The following is a 20,266-nucleotide window of genomic DNA, read 5'->3' as shown; positions in this document are numbered from 1 at the left end:
CTGTTCGGAGTATTGTTTTCTTTCTGTTTTCCAGTTCTTGGTTCTGCTTGGCTATTCGGCAGACTGAGGGAAATAGAGAAGGGAGTATAGTATATACTGTCCCACAGTTTTGTTTTCAGTCTCCACCTGCTGGTCATGATTGGATATATACCCATTTGTAAAGATTAACCTCTACTGGTCTGGAGAAGCTAAAAGAAAGTAAATTAGCAGGTAAGAACCTAATTTCTCCTTTCCTTCCCAGATTACGGTTAAAATCAGGAGGCACTCAGTGAGGCAGCCACTGATTAAAGAAATCCAGGTAATGTACCTGGGTATCAGCCACACAGACATGTAAGATGAACTTCTCAATATGCAGTCTTAAACTTAAAATGGATGTTTGGACAGTTATTGATACAGTCCTGCTTAAATGGATAAAGTTATCTACAAAGCACTGAATATCCATGCAATCTTTGACCCCGTCACCTGGAATATATCCTGGCCATTCTCCTCCTAAATGCATAACTTTTGGCTAGACATCAACATGTTGAACAAAAGGTTTTGCAGCCGGCAGCCTTGAAATTTATGAATATTGGCCTGATTGTTGTGGTTAATAAATTAAAGACTAGGACCAATTATTAATAAGTTCTAATAGTTTTGGCCAGCTTTATAGTCTTTAACTTACTTTGAAACTTGATCTTGATTTGCCCCTCTTTGGCATCTTGGCCCCTAGTGGTAGATGTGTGAAATACCTTTTGATCTTCTGTTACCTTAGATCAGGGGTAGGCAATTTCGGTCCTCGAGAGCCAGAGCCAGGTCAGGTTTTCGGGATAGCCACAATAAATATGCATGAGATAGATTTGCATCTCAAGGAGGCAGTGCATGCAAATCCATCTCATACATATTCATTGTGGCTATCCTGAAAACCAGAGCTGGCTCCGGCTCTCGAGGACCAGAATTGCCTACCCCCTGCCTTAGATAGTTAGTCCTCTGGGGGAAGAAAATACTTTCTGTACATACCTGTAATGTGCCTTGAACTACTGAAAAAGGCAAATGGTATTTCTAGACAGAAATACTTGAGGTGGCAACAGGGGGGCAGCTAGGTATATGGGGGGCAAGGAATACCTAGTTCTTATCAATCAATCTCTGGAGGCTGTGTAAAATTGGAACAAGCGGCGGACATGGCACCCCCAGGAGATGTGGTCTTCACCTTGGTTTGGAAACTTCCAGGGTCTTTCCACTTGACCCAGCTATCAAGGAAAGTGTGGCAAGCTCTGGACTCTGGGACAAAGATCTCAAAAATCATGGGAAAGCTGTATCCTTATGATAGTGACCTGTAAGACAACCATTCCTGTGAAAAGAGGTATGGCACTTAAGGATTAACAAGACAGGAGGTTCAACGTTCTTTTGAAACAGTAATGCGATTGGTATTAATTTTCCTATGAACTGTTTTCCTACCTTCTTCTACTCTATGTTTATAACCTAACTAATTTATTTTTCTCAAGTACTTCAGCAAGAATGTGAGCCTTTGGGACAGTCAGGGAACTCTAAGTACTTTCTCTTCATCTTAATTAATCTTACTTATTGCATTTCTTCTGTTTCTACTGTAAACCGCTTAGAACCTCACGGTACAGCGGTATATAAGAAATAAATTATTATTATTATTATTACAGGCAGACATTTATAGCAGTTATATGGCTAGGTTCTGTCTCCAGTAGGTACAGGAGGATCAGAATGAAGCTCTGGAGGAGCTGTTTTTTCAGACCATATCAAAGAAAGTGTGGCATCTATTGCAGATATCCTATGTGATATAGTTTGAGCTTCAGACAAGCTCGTTAGTTCTTTGGGTTGCTAAATTGGTCTAAGAGTTCCACAACCAAGGCATGTTCGAGTAAGCTGCCATCTGCTCAGGGAGGACCTACAGAAACTGATGAAGGACTTGGAAAACAAGGCTTCTTTGCTTCATTTCACAAGAATTTTATAACAAATCCCCTTGTGAAAATGTAAATAAACTGCTGGGTGTTATTAGGTAAGGAATGAAAATAAAACTGAGAATATCATGCATGGTGTCACTACATACTGAATATCATGTGCAGTTTTGGTTGTCTTAACTTAAAAAAGATACAGCAGAGGCTGTTGGGCCAGAGAGAGCTGGATTTTCATGATATTCAAAGGTATAATATGATGTGTCTGATGAGGCACTTCGTTGACTGGACTAAGGGGACACAGTTCTATACTTATACACAGCTGGAGTCTCAACTGGTAGAGCCAGCACATCTGCTATTCTGTTTGCGCACATGGAAACCTTATGAGATTATATTTTCCAGACAGCATCCTATTTTGAAGTCTATGAAACAGGTTTGGAACTGGATTTGTAGCCAGCTTAAAATATCTGCAAGAGCATCTGTGTTGCTTCCCTTGTTGGGGAATATGGACCCTGATTGAGATGCAACTAAAACATATCTAAAATGTTGGCATGTCAAAGGATTGCGATTCATAAGGGATTTGGTTATGGAGGAAGGCTGGGCTCAACCTTTTGAGGCTATGAGGGCAGAAGGATATCTGCACCATAAGGACTGGTATAACTATAGGCAGGTAGCTCAAGGTTCAAGGTTTCAAGGTTTATTAAATATTTGATGAATCGCTGAATCTGTTTACAAAGCGATGTACATAATTATAAAATAGGATAGAATTAAAAAATACAAAATACATGAACATTGAGATTAAGACAGGACAAACATTAGTTGGAAGGGGAGGAGGGTAAAAAGATACATCTGTTATATCGAGAAAGACAAATAAGGGAAAAAACAAAAGGAAACAGGGTAGTTAAAAAAATATAAAAGTCGAAAAAGGTTTAAATGTTAAAAGCATCTTTAAAAAGGTGTGTTTTCAAGGATTTTTTAAAAGAAGGGATATCTTTTTAGTTTTTGATGTGTTGAGGCAAAGAGTTCCACCATTGGGGACTGATTACAGAAAACATGTCTGATCTTCGTGTACCTATTATTTTTAGAGAAGGAACAACTAATAGATTTTGAAAAGATGATCTGAGTGTACGCGCAGAGCTGTGGGGAATTAGCATTCTTCATATAAACTGGGGTTCGTTGTAAGCCAAAGCTCATTATATTAACTCCCTGGAAGCTTCATCTTTACTGAAGATGCAGCAGATTTAATAATGGAAACCTTTACTGTGGCTTGAGAAACTTGAGCGAATCTGTCATTTTATCAAACAGGCTTACATGGTTTGGAAGTAGAGTAGGACTATGAGCAGGTTGCATCTGGGAGAAACGGAACTGTCAAATACAGAGCAAATAACTGGAGATGGGACATGTATCTTGATGAAAAACATAAATAAATTATCTCGCTCAGCTGTCTTAATGGAATAGCAGTATAAATTTTTATTGCAGCTGTATATCTCTCAATATAGGGACCATCATGCTCAGTTTTCTGACATAGCCAGTTACCTGAAGTGTGGAGTCGCCCCAGCATCATTGACCCATATGTTTTGGTTTTGTGACCAAATACAAAATTTGGGAGGAAAATACTGACTTATTATCATGAGGTTTTGTGAAGGAGGATACCATTGAGAGCAGTATAATTGTTTTCAATTTTGTATCCTTGTGTACCAAGATAGATAATAATGTTCTTTTGTACAAAGGCAATGTGTTGGCCCAGAAGCATATATTAAATTATTGGAGAGAAGCTGCCCTCACTTACGCTGTGGAGGGATGAGGTCTACCAACTGATGAAATTGGAATGACTGGATGCAAAGAAAGGATCTCCCAAGGACATGAAAGACATTTCAACAAATGTGGACACCAGTATCGGAACACTTCCAACAAAGAGCCTTACAATGTGGAGGAATGAAATCTACCAGCTGATGAAAGGGAATGACTGGATGCAAAGAAGTGATCTCCAAGGGCATGGAGGACATTTCAACAAATGTGGATGCCAATATGGGAGCTTGCAGTTACTTATTAAATTTGTGACTGAAAACTGATTGGGGGAGGGTGTTGGGGATGAGGGTTTGAGGGTATACTTTTGTTTGTTCATGAAGGAACAACTCTTGCGACCTGGCTTGGTTGATTGGTTCAATCAAACCACTTCTGGTCCCTCATGCTCTCAATATTTGAATACTGTTTGTTACTCATTTGGATTACTGTAACTCTCTATATTTAGGTCTACGCCTTAGTGAATGTGAGGGAGTCTACAGGATGCTACCAATCCTCTTGCTAGATACTCCATCACAATGTCAGAGTCACCTTAATATAGGTAGCTCCTCCTTAGGGGGAAGTGATACGGGAAGGAGGAATCATGGAGGCAGGGACCAGAAAATATAAGAGGCAGGGCCAGAGCCAGGTTAAGGAGGCCCAGGAGAGAAGAAGGAAGAGGCGATTCCCATATGTGCCTTGACTGCAACCACTAGACATTCTGCTTGACTGAGGTAAGTCAACCTTTCCTTTGCTGAACATCTGTGAGTGAGGTCTTGCTAAATTATAGAGGCCAAAGATTTAGCCTCTATAATTTTTGGCATGGTCTGATTTGGCCATGCTTAAAATTGCTTAAAATTGGTAGCTATCACCCTGTATAGCCAGACAAGTTGTAACCTCTAATATTCAACAAAGATAGCTGGAAATCTTCTGTTGAATGTTAGCCAGTCAAATGCTATTTAACCATCCAGGAGCCATTCCTGGCCAGTTAAATAGCTCTGAATATTGGGCGGTTGAATTTTACAAAACCTAATAATGAGTCAGGTTTTTAGGATATCCCTAATGAATATGAACTAGGAGTACCTCATAGATGCAGCTCCTGAAGATGCGTAACAGTGAAACACAGCTTGGTGTTGGGCTTAACTGCATATTACATACAGAGGAAACTTCATGATTTTGTGGAACATTTAATGATCAACGTAGTATCTGGAGTTTATGAAAACATTGACTATTCCAGCAGTTTTGATTAAAGGAACTAATGATATATGATGAAGATGGACAATTGCAGGTTTCAGGATGTGATGAATTGTGTTAAGAGCCCCCACATTCACACACTAATGTGTAAATCTTTGTATATGGCTATTTAAAAGATTTCACTGTTGATATTAAGTGGGATAGCATCTATTGTATTTGTATTAGTGTGAAAAACCTATCATAGTAATAATTAAAATGTGAGTGCAAACTTGTCTAAATTGCTTCTCTGTGGAGTTAGAGAGTAATGAATATGTATGAGAGATTTACCTGCTGCTAATTCCATTGTATGCAGATCTCTATCATGCAAGGTGATCAAGGATATCCTGTAAGCATGATCTGTTGTCAGCCCTAGAGTAAGACTTTTTAGACCTTCTCCCTGGATTGTCTCTAGGGGAAAAACCTCCTCTTCTACAAAAGATCTGTTTTCTATCCTTTTAATGCACTGGGACACAGTTCCACTGTTTCTCTCAAAAGGAACATCTAGTAAGTTTCCCATATATGTACTTGCTTATTTGCATGCTGCCTACTAGCTGAAACCACCTATTGCACCACCAGAGGGATACACAGTACTAGGGGGGAATGACTTTTATTTTTCTTTCCAGTTTATGATCTATCTTTAATCTTATCTATTGTTTTGCCTTTTGTCTTTGTTCTGTTCTATTTTTATCATTTAAATTTCTCCAGAATTCTACTGTTCAACGGCTCTCCCTTCTGCATCTATTCCTTTCTCTCCTCTCTTCTACCTTCCAAAATATCTAGATCAATGCTATCTTGTTAAAATGTTTATTTTTATTTTATTTTTCCTATATCTCTACTTTTCACTTCTCTATTACCCTCCAGGTACTTTAGTTAGATTGTGAGCCTTCGGGACAGTAAGGGAATTTTTCAAGTACCTTTCTTATTTTTATTCTTAATGTATATTTTCTGTAAACCGCTTAGAACCTAGCGGATGTAGCGGTATATAAGAAATAAATTACATTACATTACATTACATTACTTGTGTTTTTATAAGGCAAAGTAATTGGTGATAGATAGCAGAACTGAGTCCCCTCAAGAAATCTATTGCATGTCTTTTTTTCCAGGCTTGCATGAAGGCTTAGACAGACTCAGCAGTTCCACAACCAGTCTCAACAAGCACTACATCAGACTGTCTGAGAACACAGATGAGCAACTGAATGAATTAGACCAAAGAAATACTGTGAAGGTAACGAACAAACAAAAAAAGAGAATTTTGCTTTTAAGAATGGAGGAACACTCAACCCAGTGCTAAAAATCTGGTGCAGGTAATTTTCCTCAGTTTTCTAGAGGAAATGATAAACTGTAGTACATAAGAACATAAGAATAGCCATATTGGGTTAGACCACTGTCCACCTAACCAAGTATTTTGTTTCCACAGTGGCCAATCCAGGTCAAAAGTACCTGGAAGAAACCCAAGTAGTAGCAATATTTCATGCTGTTGATCCCAGAGCAAGCAGTAGCTTCTCCCATGTGTGTCTCAATAGCAGACTATGGACTTTTCCTCCAGGAACTTGTCCAAACCTTTTTTAAACCGAGCTACGCTAACCGTTGTTACAATTGTCCTTTTAAGGACTAAAACAAGTTTTATAGCTTTTTACCCTTACCTATTGTTTTCCCCCTAATTGTGCTCTTTTTCTCAAAGATTGTAGTTCTCGCCCTTCTTTCCTAATTGTGTGTAGTTAGTATATATGTTTGTATGTGTTTACTAACCTAACCTGGTTCTGTTTAGTAATTTAACTTTAACTTGTTTTTAAGATACTTTTTATTTCTGTACACCGCCTAGAAATTTGATAAAGTGGTATAAAATTTTTTTAATAAACTTGAAACTGGAAACATTTCCTCTGCCAGTGAGTCCCTGAGCTTAACTATTCTTCAAGTGAAAAAATATTTCTGCCTATTTGTTTTAAAGGCATTTCCACTGTTGGAGCTATTAGAACTTATTCAGTATTTGGGGCTTGAGCTTATCACAAGGAGCCTATGTAGAATGTCAAAAATCCCACCTAATCATCCCCACCCCTTCTTTTACTAAGCTGCTGTAAAGGTTTCTATTGCAGCCAAGAGTGCTAAATGCTCTGACACTGCAATGGCACTCATAGGAATTCTATGAGTGTCGGAGCAGCGTCAGAGCATTTACTGCTTTGGGCCATGGTAGAAACCTCTACTGCAGCTTAGTAAAAGGCTTAGTACTGCGGCTTAGTGAAAACCCGACTGGAATACGGCTCTCGAGGACTGGAGTTCCCTACCCCTGGAAAGAATCCTAGTCACCTAAGTTTCATTATAGAATATTAACAAAACTCAATATATACCTCTAGCATTTAGGTACTCACAGTTGTGCAAGAGACAGAGCTGGGCTTTTGAGGCTCTGATACAGATATTTCAGTGCAGGTTCTGCTGGGATGTTTTCGACTTTTCAGGCATACTGCAGATTTTAAAAATAATAACTTAGTCCAGTAGATCTTCCTGGACCACCAGTAGTGGAGGTAAAATACAGATCACCTTGTCGGAAAAATACACACTTGGCCCAGTCTTTCCTTTCTCCTTAAGTTCCTTCAGGCACCCAACAGGGCAAATGTTTAAGTAGCTTTTGACTTCTGAACACTGCTGAATAACTCCTTGACTTATGTCAGCTAGGGTTGCACAGTGTAACATCTGTAGTCTTCTAGGATCCATGTTAGAGGATCAGCAGTCTAAGGTCGAGAAATGCAAATGGGGATGGGGATGGGACTCCTTTTACTAAGCCGCGTTAGCAGCTTTAGTGCTCATGACTTTTCATCACACGCTAACCCCCGTGCAAGCCGAAAAACTACCGCTTGCTCAAGAGGAGGCGGTAGCGGCTAGCGTGGCCGGCGGTTTAGCACGCGCTATTGGGCACGTTAAACCACTAATGCGGATTCATAAAAGGAGCCCTTAGTCTTTAAGGCTCTTCCCCTGTGATTATGGTCAGAGGATGAGGACGTAATTACCATATATATTCAAATATAACCGATCCGTATATAAGCCAAGGTATCCTTTTCCCCCAAAAAAAGGTTGACTGAAATATTAGAAAGTTGGGTTATCATGGTTATCATAGTGAGCCAATCTATAAAAGACTGCTCTCCCTCCCTCTCCATCAGCTATTTCATAAGTCACTAAACATAATTTAAATATATGTGATGCATATATCCCAAAGCTAACATATTCACAAGGCCCCTACATAGGAAAATGCAACCACAAACTTAAATGTAGACAAAGATCAAAGTTAAACCTCAAACATACGGTATATGCAGTTCAACACCAGAGAAAGAGAAACAGCAGTTTACATTTTGGAAAATAAAAAGAAAGCAGTGTAAATTTACTGTAAAACTACATTTTCTGTTCATGAAATTAAAAATAAATTTATTTTTTTCTACCTTTATTGTCTGCCCATTTTATTTATGTTTATCCCAATTTCCAGTTTCTGCTTTCTGTCTTTTCTTACTTTTTTTTTTCCAGGGTCTTCAGTCTATCTGCCTCTTCTCTCCTTCCTGTCTTCTTCACTTCCTCACCTAAATCCATCTCTGACTTTAACCTTTTCCTTTGTTTTCCTCCATTTATTTTTCTGCATCTCTATCTGCTTCTACGTACATCTTTCCATCTCCCTCACCCTAGTCTCCAGTTTTGGTTTAGTTTTTTTTGCTAACTCTCCCCTCTCTCCCCCTTCCGGTATTGGTTTCTCTCTCTTCCCCCCTCTATTTTCACTCTTCTAACCAGTATCTCTTCTCTTGCTCTCTCCATCCAGCATTTCCTCTCCCCTCTTTCCTCCAACAACTAATATCGCTCTCTCTCCCTCCACCTCCATGCAAGATCTCTACCCTTCACATTTTACCCTTTGCCTCTTCCAACACTATATACCTGGGAGTCTGGCTGTGAGGAATGGAGTCATAGGTCAGGGGCAGGCCCAACATATGAAGCAGGCAGCTGATTCTGCCCAGTTTGCTGGCAGCCAGGAGGAGAGGGGAGTGAGGAATCAACGGTGCATCCTGCTTGCAATCAGCCCTGCTTTCCATCCCAATCCCAGTCCCTCTAAACCGGCTAGCAATAATGAAGCCAGAAGCCGTGAGGGCCTTCCATCTTGCCAAATCATTATAGGCTCTGCTGGTCTTGATCTCGCCCCTTCTGAAGCCAGAATATTTAATTGAAAGTTGTGTTCTACATGGAAACTACAGACAAAGATGAAATTGCACTGGTTTTGGTAGAAGTTCTGCAGGCACATACAGTATACATTACATTAGTGATTTCTATTCCGCCATTACCTTGCAGTTCAAGGCGAATTACATAAGAATTGTCATGATATTAAGAAGTACATAAGGAATAGTCTGATTTTCATCTTGCCTACACATACAATGCACACTTTCTACACCATGCACCGCGCGACCTCCTGTATGATGTTGTGCCTGCTGAGCTAGCTTTTAGTAATTCAGAAGTGGAATGCATTTCCTTTTTCATCTTCTTATTCTTTTTTTTGGTGTGTGATTGAACTGAATATCTTTCTTAATAGGTGTTATCTAGTGACTGAATAATGTAGTTTTTTACTGGTTGCTATGTGTACTGCCAACTAGTGGTGGAGAATCTTGACAATGCCTGTTGGTAGTAGCACCGAATTATTGAACTATAAAATCCATTCTTTGAAATCTATTGACAATGACTACTAATGGTTTGAAATATTAGCACAAACCAACAGAATGTGTACCACTCCATATAAACTGGCTCACGTACACACAGGAAAGAATTCCATGACTACGCTTGGATCTAAGAGGCTGGTTGTTCTTTTCCCCCAGGTGCTAGAGCAAGTGCTGATGGAGCTAGAACCCATGTGCCGCAAGGAGGAGTCCTTCATCAATTCCTTCTTTCTGCTCACTGACTTCAGATGGTTAGAAGATCAGCAGTCTAAGGTAGAGAAATGCAAATGGACGGGGAATTTCAGAGTTATGTATCTTTCAGTCTTCATTTTAATTTTATAAATAAACAGAGCAGTATTCAGTCAGTGAAGGTCAACATATTTTTTTAAAGCACTGACTGCTGCCAGCTAAATTTGACCTTGATTATCAATGCTGGACCATGTCTGGGCACCAGCATTAAATATTCCTCTCTTTGGTGAACATGGAAGTTATGCTGGTGCTTGCTTGATATTCATTGCTGATATCCACATATCTAACTGGACAAATTTCAGACTACATTTTATATGGTTCCATCTGCCTGGTTAAGTATGCAATACAGTAGACACGCCAGATGGTGTAAATAACATGAAGAAAGACCTGGCGAAGTTTGAAGAATGGTCTGAAATTTGGCAGCTAAAATTTAATGCTAAGAATTGCAAGGTCATGCATTTGGGCTGCAAAAACCCAAGGGAATAGTACAGTTTAGGGGGTGAAGAACTTGTGTGCACAACCGAAGAGCGGGACTTGGGTGTGATTGTATGTGATGATCTTAAGGTGGCCAAACAGGTGACGGCGAAATCTAGAAGGATGCTAGGTTGCATAGGGAGAGGAATGGCTAGTAGGAAAAAGGATGCCCCTGTATAGGACTTTAGTGAGACCTCATATAGAATATTGTATATAATTCTGGAGGCCGCACCTTCAAAAAGATATAAAAAGGATGGAATCGGTCCAGGGGAAGGCTACTAAAATGATATGTGGTCTTTATCATAAGGCGTATGGAGACAGACTTAAAGATCTCAATCTGTATACTTTGGAGGAAATGCGGGAGAGGGGAGATATGATAGAGACATTTAAATACCTACAAAGTGTAAATGCGCATGAGTCAGTCTCTTTCGTTTGAAAGAAAACTCTGCAATGAGAGGGCATAGGATGAAGTTAAGAGGTGATAGGCTCCGGAGTAATCTAAGGAAATACTTTTTTACAGAAAGGGTGGTAGATGCATGGAACAGTCTCCCAGAAGAGGTGGTGGAGACAGAGACTGGGTCTGAATTCAAGAAAGCGTCAGATAGACACGTGGGATCTCTTAGAGAGAGGACAAGATAATGGTTACTGTGGATGGGCAGGGGGATCTCTTGGAGAGAGAAAGAGATAATAGTTACTGCAGATGGGCCATTATGTTTCTCTGTATGTTTCTATGTATATCACCCCTAAAGCCCACCCAACACCTCCAGTACCTTTTTGAAGAAAGGCCAGCCAAAGGAATACTTAGTCTCTCTGGCCAGCAGACCCGTCTCTTCAAAATAGCAGGCCTCCCCCTTCCCGGTACATCCTGGGATGCACTGAGGAGGGGCTTAAGGCCCTGATTGGCTCAAATGCCTAAGGCCCGTCCCATAGAAGGGGCCTTAGGCACAAGGGCCAATCAGAGCCTTAGGCCTCCATTCCGGTGCATCCTGGAATTCAATGGGTGTAGCCTAAGACTCCTATTGGCCAGAGTCTTAGGCCACTCCCATTGCATCCCAGGATGCACCGGGAAGGAGGCCTAAGCATTGGGAATAGAGTGGAGCATTCAGCGCAGCTCTCTGCGCTAATAACCGCTATCGCGGTTTAGTAAAAGGGGGTAAATTTATTTCAGTAAGCTGCAGTATCAGACTAGGAAGGAATTGAAAGGCATATACTAGCTTTCTGAAATGTCAGAGCATCATCTTTTTTTTTTAATGCAAGATGTTTGTTTGGAAGAAGCTTCTTTGGACTTTTTATGTAGATGTTTTAATACCTGTTCTATATTTTTCCCAGCTGTCTTTGAAGAGTGACACTGATGTGAGCTTTGCCGCCAAAGAGTAAGTGACATATTTATTGATGGAAAGATATAACATTTTTAACTGGCTAGTATATTTGTGTACACTATTTGGTGTTTATCTACTGTCATAGCATTTGATTTTAATACTATTTTTAATATAAGTACTTTGTAATATACATTTCTTTTATTAATTTATGGTATATAATCTTAAATGAAATATAATTGCAGTTGTGATTTGATATGATTTTATAGTTATTCTAATTTGGCCTGGGTCACATTGATATAAATTTAAACAAATAGCTAAATAAAGGGTCTTCTTGCTTAACTATAGGAGGGCATTTTTACTGCAGCCAGAAAATAGCTGGTTTTTCCATTTTCCCCATTAATGGCCATGAATTAAGGCAACGCTGTGACATAAAATCGGACAATTGCTAAATGTAAGACACTGGCATTCAGGACAAGCCGCGGTGTTTCCCCTGAAGAAGCCCGTTGGCGTGAAACGGACTTGGCCTCCGTTGGGTTTATAAAGATAAGTGCTTGTTGAGAATCATTTGATTATTTGCCAGATTCAATGTCCTATGTCACATTATGATTGTTGCCAGCTCTTTGAAATTCTTGAACGGGAGAGAAATGAATTTTTGAAATATATTAAAGTTTGCACAAATATTTATTAAAATAATTCACAAAGATTAATCTAAATTAAATTACCAAAGATATTTCCACAGAAATCGTGATCAGTGATGATACCCTAACCCCGAATTTGGTATCCTTCTATTGATTGGACTCCAGGGGTGTTTTGAGATCTTTTTTGCTGTGGTTTTATTATGCATTTGAATCACCAGAGAGTTCTATTTTGTATGGTATTCATGAACTAACATAGCCATTAGCAGGTTGTCTTGAGCCCTGTTCCTTCCTTTCTGCCAAAAGTAGTTTCTCCTTTTCATGTCAATCAGTCAGTGGTCCTCCCGGTGTTGGGTAGTCGGGAGGGGGGGGAGTCTTCTGAGCAGAAGCAGTTGCGCAAGTTAGATGTTGGTTGGGTTCTTCGCTCTTATGTGCAGAGGACCTAGGAGATCAGGAAATCAGATCATCTCTTTGTCCTTCTAGCGGGTCCTCGTAAGGGGGATGGTGCTTCTAAGGCTACTATTGCACACTGGATCAAGGAGACTATTGCTTCCGCTTATCTTCTGAAGCAGAAGCCTGTTCCAGAATTTCTCAAGGCTCATTCCACTCGGGGTCAGGCAGCTTCTTGAGCTGAGTCTTTGCTTGTGCCTCCAGTGGACATTTGTAAGGCGGCAGTTTGGTCTTCCTTGCATTCCTTTGTCAGACATTACTGGATAGACGTTCAGGCGCGTCGGAACGCGGTGTTCGATGAGCATGTGCTGGTATCGGCCCTTCGGGGGTCCCACCCATGATAGGGACTGCCTTGGTATGTCCTACTCATAAAGATTAACCTTTACCGGTCTGGAGAGTGCTAAAGAAGGAGAAATTAGGTTCTTATCTGCTAATTTACTTTCTTTTAGCTTCTCCAGACCGGTAGAGGTCCCCACCCTGTCTGTTGTTATGTTCTTGTGGCTGTTGCATGGGCAGTTTTTGTTTTTTTGCTGTGGGTTCTAGTATTTTTGTAGGGCTGGGGAGAATTGAAGAGCAGCGGCTCTGGCTCGGCTGGTTTAGCTGGCAAACTATGGGGACATTTTCTTTCTGGTATCTCTCCTCTGCATTATCTAACAGCATTTGGGTATGTTAGTTATTACATCTGTTCGGAGTATTGTTTATTCTGTTTCCAGTTTTTAGTTCTGTTTGGCTATTCGGCAGACTGATAGGAATAGGGGAAGGTATCTTTTATGTACTATTCCACAGTTTTATTTCAGTCTCCACCTGCTGGTCATGATTGGGATATATACCCACTCGTAAAGATTAACCTCTGGAGAAGCTAAAAGAAAGTAAATTAGCAGGTAAGAACCTAATTTCTCCTTTTTTCACATTTTTTTACATTTTTTTATTGATTTTGTAACATATGCAAAACAATGCAGAACAACATAACAATGAACAAAAGTTGTCCAAGAATAATATTCAAGCAGAATAGACATTGATATAGATATAGGAAACATATTTCTAACTGTAAAGATTTTTTAACTTTGGAAGATGATACCTAGGGAGATACTGGAATTCCCATTATTGTTGGTTTGTAACAGTGGAATAGACAGCCATATGTGTCCGTTGATGTATATACAATACATCTTGCTTGAAGAGAGGAAATTACCAGGATAATCTTTTAAGCTGCCTTCCATTCTTATCTGGCTCTAAGAATTTATGATTCCTGGGCAAACAGCATATGATTCCTTATAAATGGCTTGTGTACCCCAACTCGTGAGTTGGATTGTAGAAGGCATCAATCATTTTTCTCAGCTCCACCTCCTTGTCTCCCTTGGCAATGCCTTCTCTCTTCAGTCTTAACTTCTATAAGCAAGGTGTCTAGCCTTCTCTTGATAACATAGAGCCATCTGGTAGTGTTAAGCCTAAATTCAAGTCTGTCTATTTTCTTTCACATGTGCCTGTCTGTCATTACAGGGCTCCTAATGGTTTGGGAGATATGGCTGCCTTTTCGCTGAATGAAATCTTCAACTGCCTAGAACCAGAGTTGAAAATCTTTGTAAATATCTGTAATAAAGTGAGCCAGTTCAGTTGCATACAGGTCCTTGTTACAGTGAATAACTGCATACTGAAGGTCCAGAATTACTCTGAACCATCATCATTATCTACCTTCTTTGACTGCATCATCAGTAATATTTTGCTGTTGGCTAAGAATAGTTTCAGCAAATATGTTGTAAGTATGAAGTTCTGATTTTCTCAAACACACAATGCATTCTGGGACTTATTGTGCAAATTTTAATATAGAATGTTCTGGGATTTACCACCCCTTTTCCTCTGCTTTCATCTCTCTCTCATGCAACCCTGGAAGGAGTTGAAGGGAGTACTCTGAGATATTGCTGTTGCTTCCCCATCTCCCACAACTGATTAGTTCATTCTGCTCACAAGAACCAATCAAGCTAATTTTGTTTATTGGAAATTGTGTCATGTCTTCCCAATATAGTGGGCTTAGAAAGGAATTTTGTAAGAATGGTTAAATACTGTTAATATTTAAGGAAGATCCTTTTTTTCTTTGTATCATCTGATATTGTAACCATTAAATTTATAAATTAAAAAAAAAAAAGAACCAATCAAGCAAAGACGATAAGAAATACAGAAGAATCTCAGCACTGTTTCTTCTAACTGTGGCCTTCATTGTCCACCTGGCCAGCCACCAGGCCAGAGGATACACACTGTCATGCTTGGATCCTTCTGATGTCACAGTTTCACATGGGAACTGAGGACCAGATTCTCAAAACTTTAACACCGTCACTAAACTGTTTACCAATGGTTTAGCCTGTACGCATTTTAGCGGCGGTTAGCCTGTACGCATTTAGCGGCGTATTATCAAAACGGATATCTCTGTCAATAACGAGCTTTCTAGCAGTTTCCGACAATGACATGCAAACGGGCTCTTCAGCAATGAAATGAGCCCTCCAGTGGATTCTTAAAAAATGCTGAGCCAAAATAATAAACGACTGGTCCGAGCCAAAAATAAGCGACTGGTCCAGGGGTGCCGGTCAGTGTCAGAGACTGATAGAAAGCCTGTGTTGTGATGCAGCTGGAGAGATGCCCATTCTCTCCTGCTGCATCACAACACCCCTCCCCTGCAGTAGTGGTGAACACCCCTCCCCCTGGAACAGCGGCGAACCCCTCCCTGCAGTGGGAGAGATGCCCACACTCTCCTGCTGCCCTGAAATCCCGTCCAACCGCCACACTCCCACACCCCCGCAGTGGGAGAGATGCTCACACTCTCCCACGCTGGCAAGTGACACCCCTACCACCATAGAACAACTCCCCCTGCCTCCGATGTCCCCTCCCCTTACCTCCACGGAGGGACGTGGACTTCCAGAAGTTCTGTGTTGTCGAAAATGGGTCTTTCCCTCCCCAGTGCATCTTGGGATACACCGGATAGGGGCTTGAGACTCTGGCCAAAGTTGTTTAAGGCCCCTCCAATGATGCACCTGGGCCAATCAGAGCCTTAGGCCCCTTCCCACTGCATCTGAGCAGGGGCCTGAAGCTCTGATTGGCCCAGGTTGTATAAGGCCCCTCCCATGGGTCCCAATGTGCATCAATTTGGAGGTAAGGGAGAGAGGGCAGTGGAGGCGGGGATGTATGTGTGTGTGTGTTCTATGTCGGTGGGGGGGGTCACTTGTCAGCGGAGGAGAGTGGGCATCTCTCCTGCTGCCGGTGGGGGGGGGGGGGTGCACAGCTGGGATTTCAGGACAGCAGGAGTGTGTGGGCATCTGCTGTGGAGAGATGGAGTGTGGTAAGCGGCCGGGATTTCAAGATTTTTTTTTCTTGACGTGGCGTGGGTTTTTTTGGCGCAAGTTCCCATCGCTATCACAAGTGATGGGCACATGCAAATTTAGCAAATCTTCGCTTCTGTCCGCCGACCTCACTTTCATGAACAGTTTTTTAAGAATTTCTTGCTTTTTTCGATTCACTATCAAAACGGCTGTGTGAGAAGACTGTCGCTTTTTAATGCAGGTTTTTGAGAATCCTGGCCTGAGTGTTCCCAGTTTTTTGCTGTTATCAGTCCTGCACTATTGACTTGTCCTCTCTTTAGGTCTGTGCAGGTGCATTCCTGGTGATTCTCACGTTGTGGGGTTCAGCGTAGTTACCCTATTTGCACTAACTGAAAAATGGCTCAATCCATGGCGGGTGTCACTCTCCTTGATTATTTCCTGTAGTGAGAGCCATTCATTAATGATGATTTGTGTAACTTAGAAACCAGATTTTGTATCATTGTACCTTTTTTGTAAATTTCTTACAAACTCCCAGTACATGAGTAAAGAATGCCCATTTCTTGTTTTTTTTTTGTGTTCAATCTTTTTATTAAGTTTTGTCAGATAATATAAATAACAAAGAACAAATAGAATACACTAAGATGCAGAACTGCATCATCAGCTACAGTATTCAACAGTTATCACAGAATGAAATTAGAAGATGTGAACTAACACATGTTTACAATAGGAGCCCAAGTCTGCTCAAAACTAGATACATTACCAGATTTCTCTGCAGCGACTTTTTCAAATTTGGCATAAAGACAGACTAAATTCCACCAGAAATGTACATTTAAAGATGAAGAATCTTTCCAGTTAGACAGAATCGATTTGTGGGCTATCTGAATTAAACAATACAATAAACGAGATTGATATTTATCCAAAACATCAGGTAAAGCATGAGCACCAAATACAATTGCAGCATAAGAATGAGGAGATGTGATAGGTAAATACCCACAGATAATCTTCCAGACTTTAGACCAAAACATATACACTATAGGACAGTGATAGAACATATGAGCAAATGTACCAATCTCCAAGGTGCACGACCAACACTTGTTAGCGTGTTTCGCATCAATGAGTGAAAGCTTATGAGGGGTCCAATATGCTCTATGTAAAAAGAAGAACGATTGCTGTATCATGGAGGAGGATTTAAGGGAGCGTCTCAAGGAACTCCAAATCAACTTCCAGGTAGGAAGATCAAAGGTGATGTGAGCAGACTCCTCCCAATCGGAGAGGTATGCATGCCGTAAAATTATGATCTCGGAGAATACGATACCATGATGAAGCTTCTTTCTTTGCACCACAGATCTTGGAACACCAATGGAGTATAGACGGAGATACTGTCGACAGTGGATGGAGTTTCAAAAAGAGTGATAAACAGTGATGAAGCTGTAACCACCGAAAATGATAAGTAGCAGGAAGATGATAAGTGGTAGCAAGGCAGGAGAATGACATCAAAGAAGAATTCACCATCACATGTGCAAAAGACCAGATATCCCGCTTGATCCAGGACTTCCACTCTATATATTGACCTTGGATTTTAACCAAGGGATTATTCCACACAGAAGAGAGTAAGGTCGAATTCCATACCACATCAGCACATTCATCAATTGCACGTAACGCAGTTCCCGTAGATGCCAAAATAACATTGCCATTGATAGTATGATTTGGAGCCATAAAAGAGATATGCCTTAAGCACTGGGTAGAATGCAGAGAGGATTCAAGGGAAAGCCAAGGTGGCGGTGACTCGCTTGGAGATGCTGTTAACCATCTGGAACCTTGGCGAGCAAGAAAGGCTAAATGGTACTCGTACAAGCTCGGAAAATTCACTCCACCATTCTCCTTAGCAGTCTTGAGTTTCTTCAGGGCTATACGAGGAGGTTTACGTTGCCACAGAAAAGCAACCAGTATAGATTCTAATCTAGTGTAGATCTTGGAGTCCAATAAAAAAGGAATCATAGAAAGGATATAATTGAGTTTAGGAGTCAAAATCATCTTGATGGTATCAAGGCGACCCCACCACGATAGCTTAAGAGGCGACCATCTTTCCGTCAAGGAAGTAGCAATCTGGAAGAGCAAGTCAGAATTATATTTCCGGGTATCCTCAAGTGAAGGACCAAATAAGATCCCTAAATATCTTATTTTCTGAGAAGCCGGTCGTAATTGGAGACTTCTGTATGAATCAAGGTCAACCAAGTCATTGAGAGGTAGAATCTCAGTCTTAGAGATATTAAGTTTATATCCTGATACTCTTGAGTATTTTTCCAATAAGAGGAACAGATGAGGCAGTGATGCGGGATCTACATATAACAGTACGTCATCAGCATAAGCGGACAATTTCACATGAAAGTCACCCGTACTGAATCCTTGAATGGAAGATGCAGATCTGATGGCAATAAGTAGAGGCTCCAGAGCAATGTTGAATAGTAGAGGGGATAACGGGCATCCTTGCCTGGTTCCCCGAGTAGGTCGAAAAGGAGTAGAGGTCAAGTCATTGATACGTAAGGTGGTGGTAGGGCACGTGTACAAGACTTGTACCATGTTAATAAATGCAGTTGGAAACCCAAACCATCTCAAGGCAGCAAATACAAAAGGCCACTCTATACGATCGAAGGCCTTTTCTGCATCTAGTGCAACCGCCAGGAGAGGCTTAGACGAAAGTTGAGCTTGGAGTATAATATGAGCGAACAATCTGGTATTGTCTGAAGAGAGACGACCACTCATAAAGCCAGTTTGATCGGGGTGAATAATCGTAGGAAGAACAGATTGCAATCTGATGGCTAAAACTTTTGCAAAGATCTTCGCATCAGTGTTGATCAAGGATAAAGGACGATAATTGGAGACACTCAGTGGATTCTTGTCTTGTTTCAATAAAACAATGATAGTTGCCTCAGTAAACGTGCCACATACTCGTCCCGAATCAATCAAGTAAAGATATAGCTGTAATAATATGGGAAGAAGTAGATCCTGAAAAGCAAGATAAAATTCAGTGGTGAGACCGTCAGGGCCAGGTGCTTTCTTTTTCGCCATGGAAAGCAACGCTTCAGAAATATGTGATTGAGACAAAGGAGCAGATAGGATCTCAGATTGACCTTCCAACAGAGTATTGTGAGGCAAGGTGTCCAAAAAAGGATCAATAGCAGAAATATCAGGAGATTCTGACGAGTATAGAGCAGTATAGAAACGATGGAACTGAGCACAGATATCAGTATTGTTGAGCCATATGTTACCAGCATCGTCCTGAATAACCGGAATCAGAGTTTTTTCCGATTTTATCTTGACGTATTCAGCTAATTGATGGCCGCACTTATTAATATTCGCATAGTAATATGCAGACTTCATGAATACGTCTCTGGCAGCTGAGGAACTGAGTAGTAGATTGTATTCAAATCTCAAATCCCGCAATGATTGTAGGTATACTTGATCATTGGGACAAGATTTATGTAGGTCTTCTGCCTCTCGTAATTTCTGTAGTAGACTAGATTCCCGTTCCATGAGAGTCTTTTTCTTTTTTGCAGAGTAGGAGATTATCAATCCCCTAGCGTATGCTTTGAAGCAATCCCAGGTAGTAGTCCAACTCGTATCTTCGGGTGGGTTGAAGTCAAAAAATTCTTTTATAGCACCCCGCATTGAGGAAACAAAATTATCGTCCGATACTAGACAAGAGTTAAAGCGCCAAGTTCTCTCATTTACTCGCGCACCTAAATCCACAAAAGTCAAGAAGATTGGAGCATGATCAGACACTGAAATTTCTCCAATGGTGGCTGAGTCAACCTTAGCCATCAGATTGAAACTAATCAAAAAAAAAATCAATGCGCGAGTATGATGCGTGCGGTGCTGAGAAGAAAGTGTAGTCTAAGTCTCCAGAATGTAAAGTTCTCCAAGGATCTCCAAGCTTCAGATGTTCCAATAGCTCTTGTAATTTGAACCATGACCTCGATTTGCGATAAGGGACAGTCGATTTCCTGTCCAGTGAAGGATTCAGAATCAGGTTAAAGTCACCTCCCAAAATATAATGTGGACCACAGGAAGAAGTGATTGTATCAGCAATATCATCAAAAAATGGAGGATGATCCACATTCGGTGCATAGATGTTAACTATGCTAATTGGTAAGTTATTGATAGACACATGAGCAATCAACCATCTACCATCCATATCAGTAATGTGAGAGGTGATTGAGAGGTCAGCTCGTCTTCGTAGAA

At 40.8% G+C, this 20,266-nt stretch overlaps 1 protein-coding gene across 1 annotated transcript in view; it reads left to right on the top strand.

Annotated features, from left to right (window-relative positions):
* The window catches only part of LOC117360307 (exocyst complex component 1-like), a 123,108-nt gene that overhangs the window by 81,341 nt on the left and 21,501 nt on the right, over positions 1-20,266 (top strand). Inside the window, exons 11-14 of the mRNA XM_033944004.1 lie at positions 6,020-6,141; positions 9,752-9,865; positions 11,645-11,688; positions 14,217-14,472. Coding sequence (XP_033799895.1) covers positions 6,020-6,141; positions 9,752-9,865; positions 11,645-11,688; positions 14,217-14,472 — 536 coding nt within the window. The remainder of the gene's footprint in view (positions 1-6,019; positions 6,142-9,751; positions 9,866-11,644; positions 11,689-14,216; positions 14,473-20,266) is intronic.

Source organism: Geotrypetes seraphini, chromosome 5 (assembly GCF_902459505.1).
Source record: "Geotrypetes seraphini chromosome 5, aGeoSer1.1, whole genome shotgun sequence".
In the NCBI taxonomy this organism is placed as follows: Eukaryota; Metazoa; Chordata; class Amphibia; order Gymnophiona; family Dermophiidae; genus Geotrypetes; species Geotrypetes seraphini.
The sequence above is the reverse complement of the archived record's forward strand: the minus strand, read 5'-3'. Positions and strand labels throughout refer to the sequence as shown.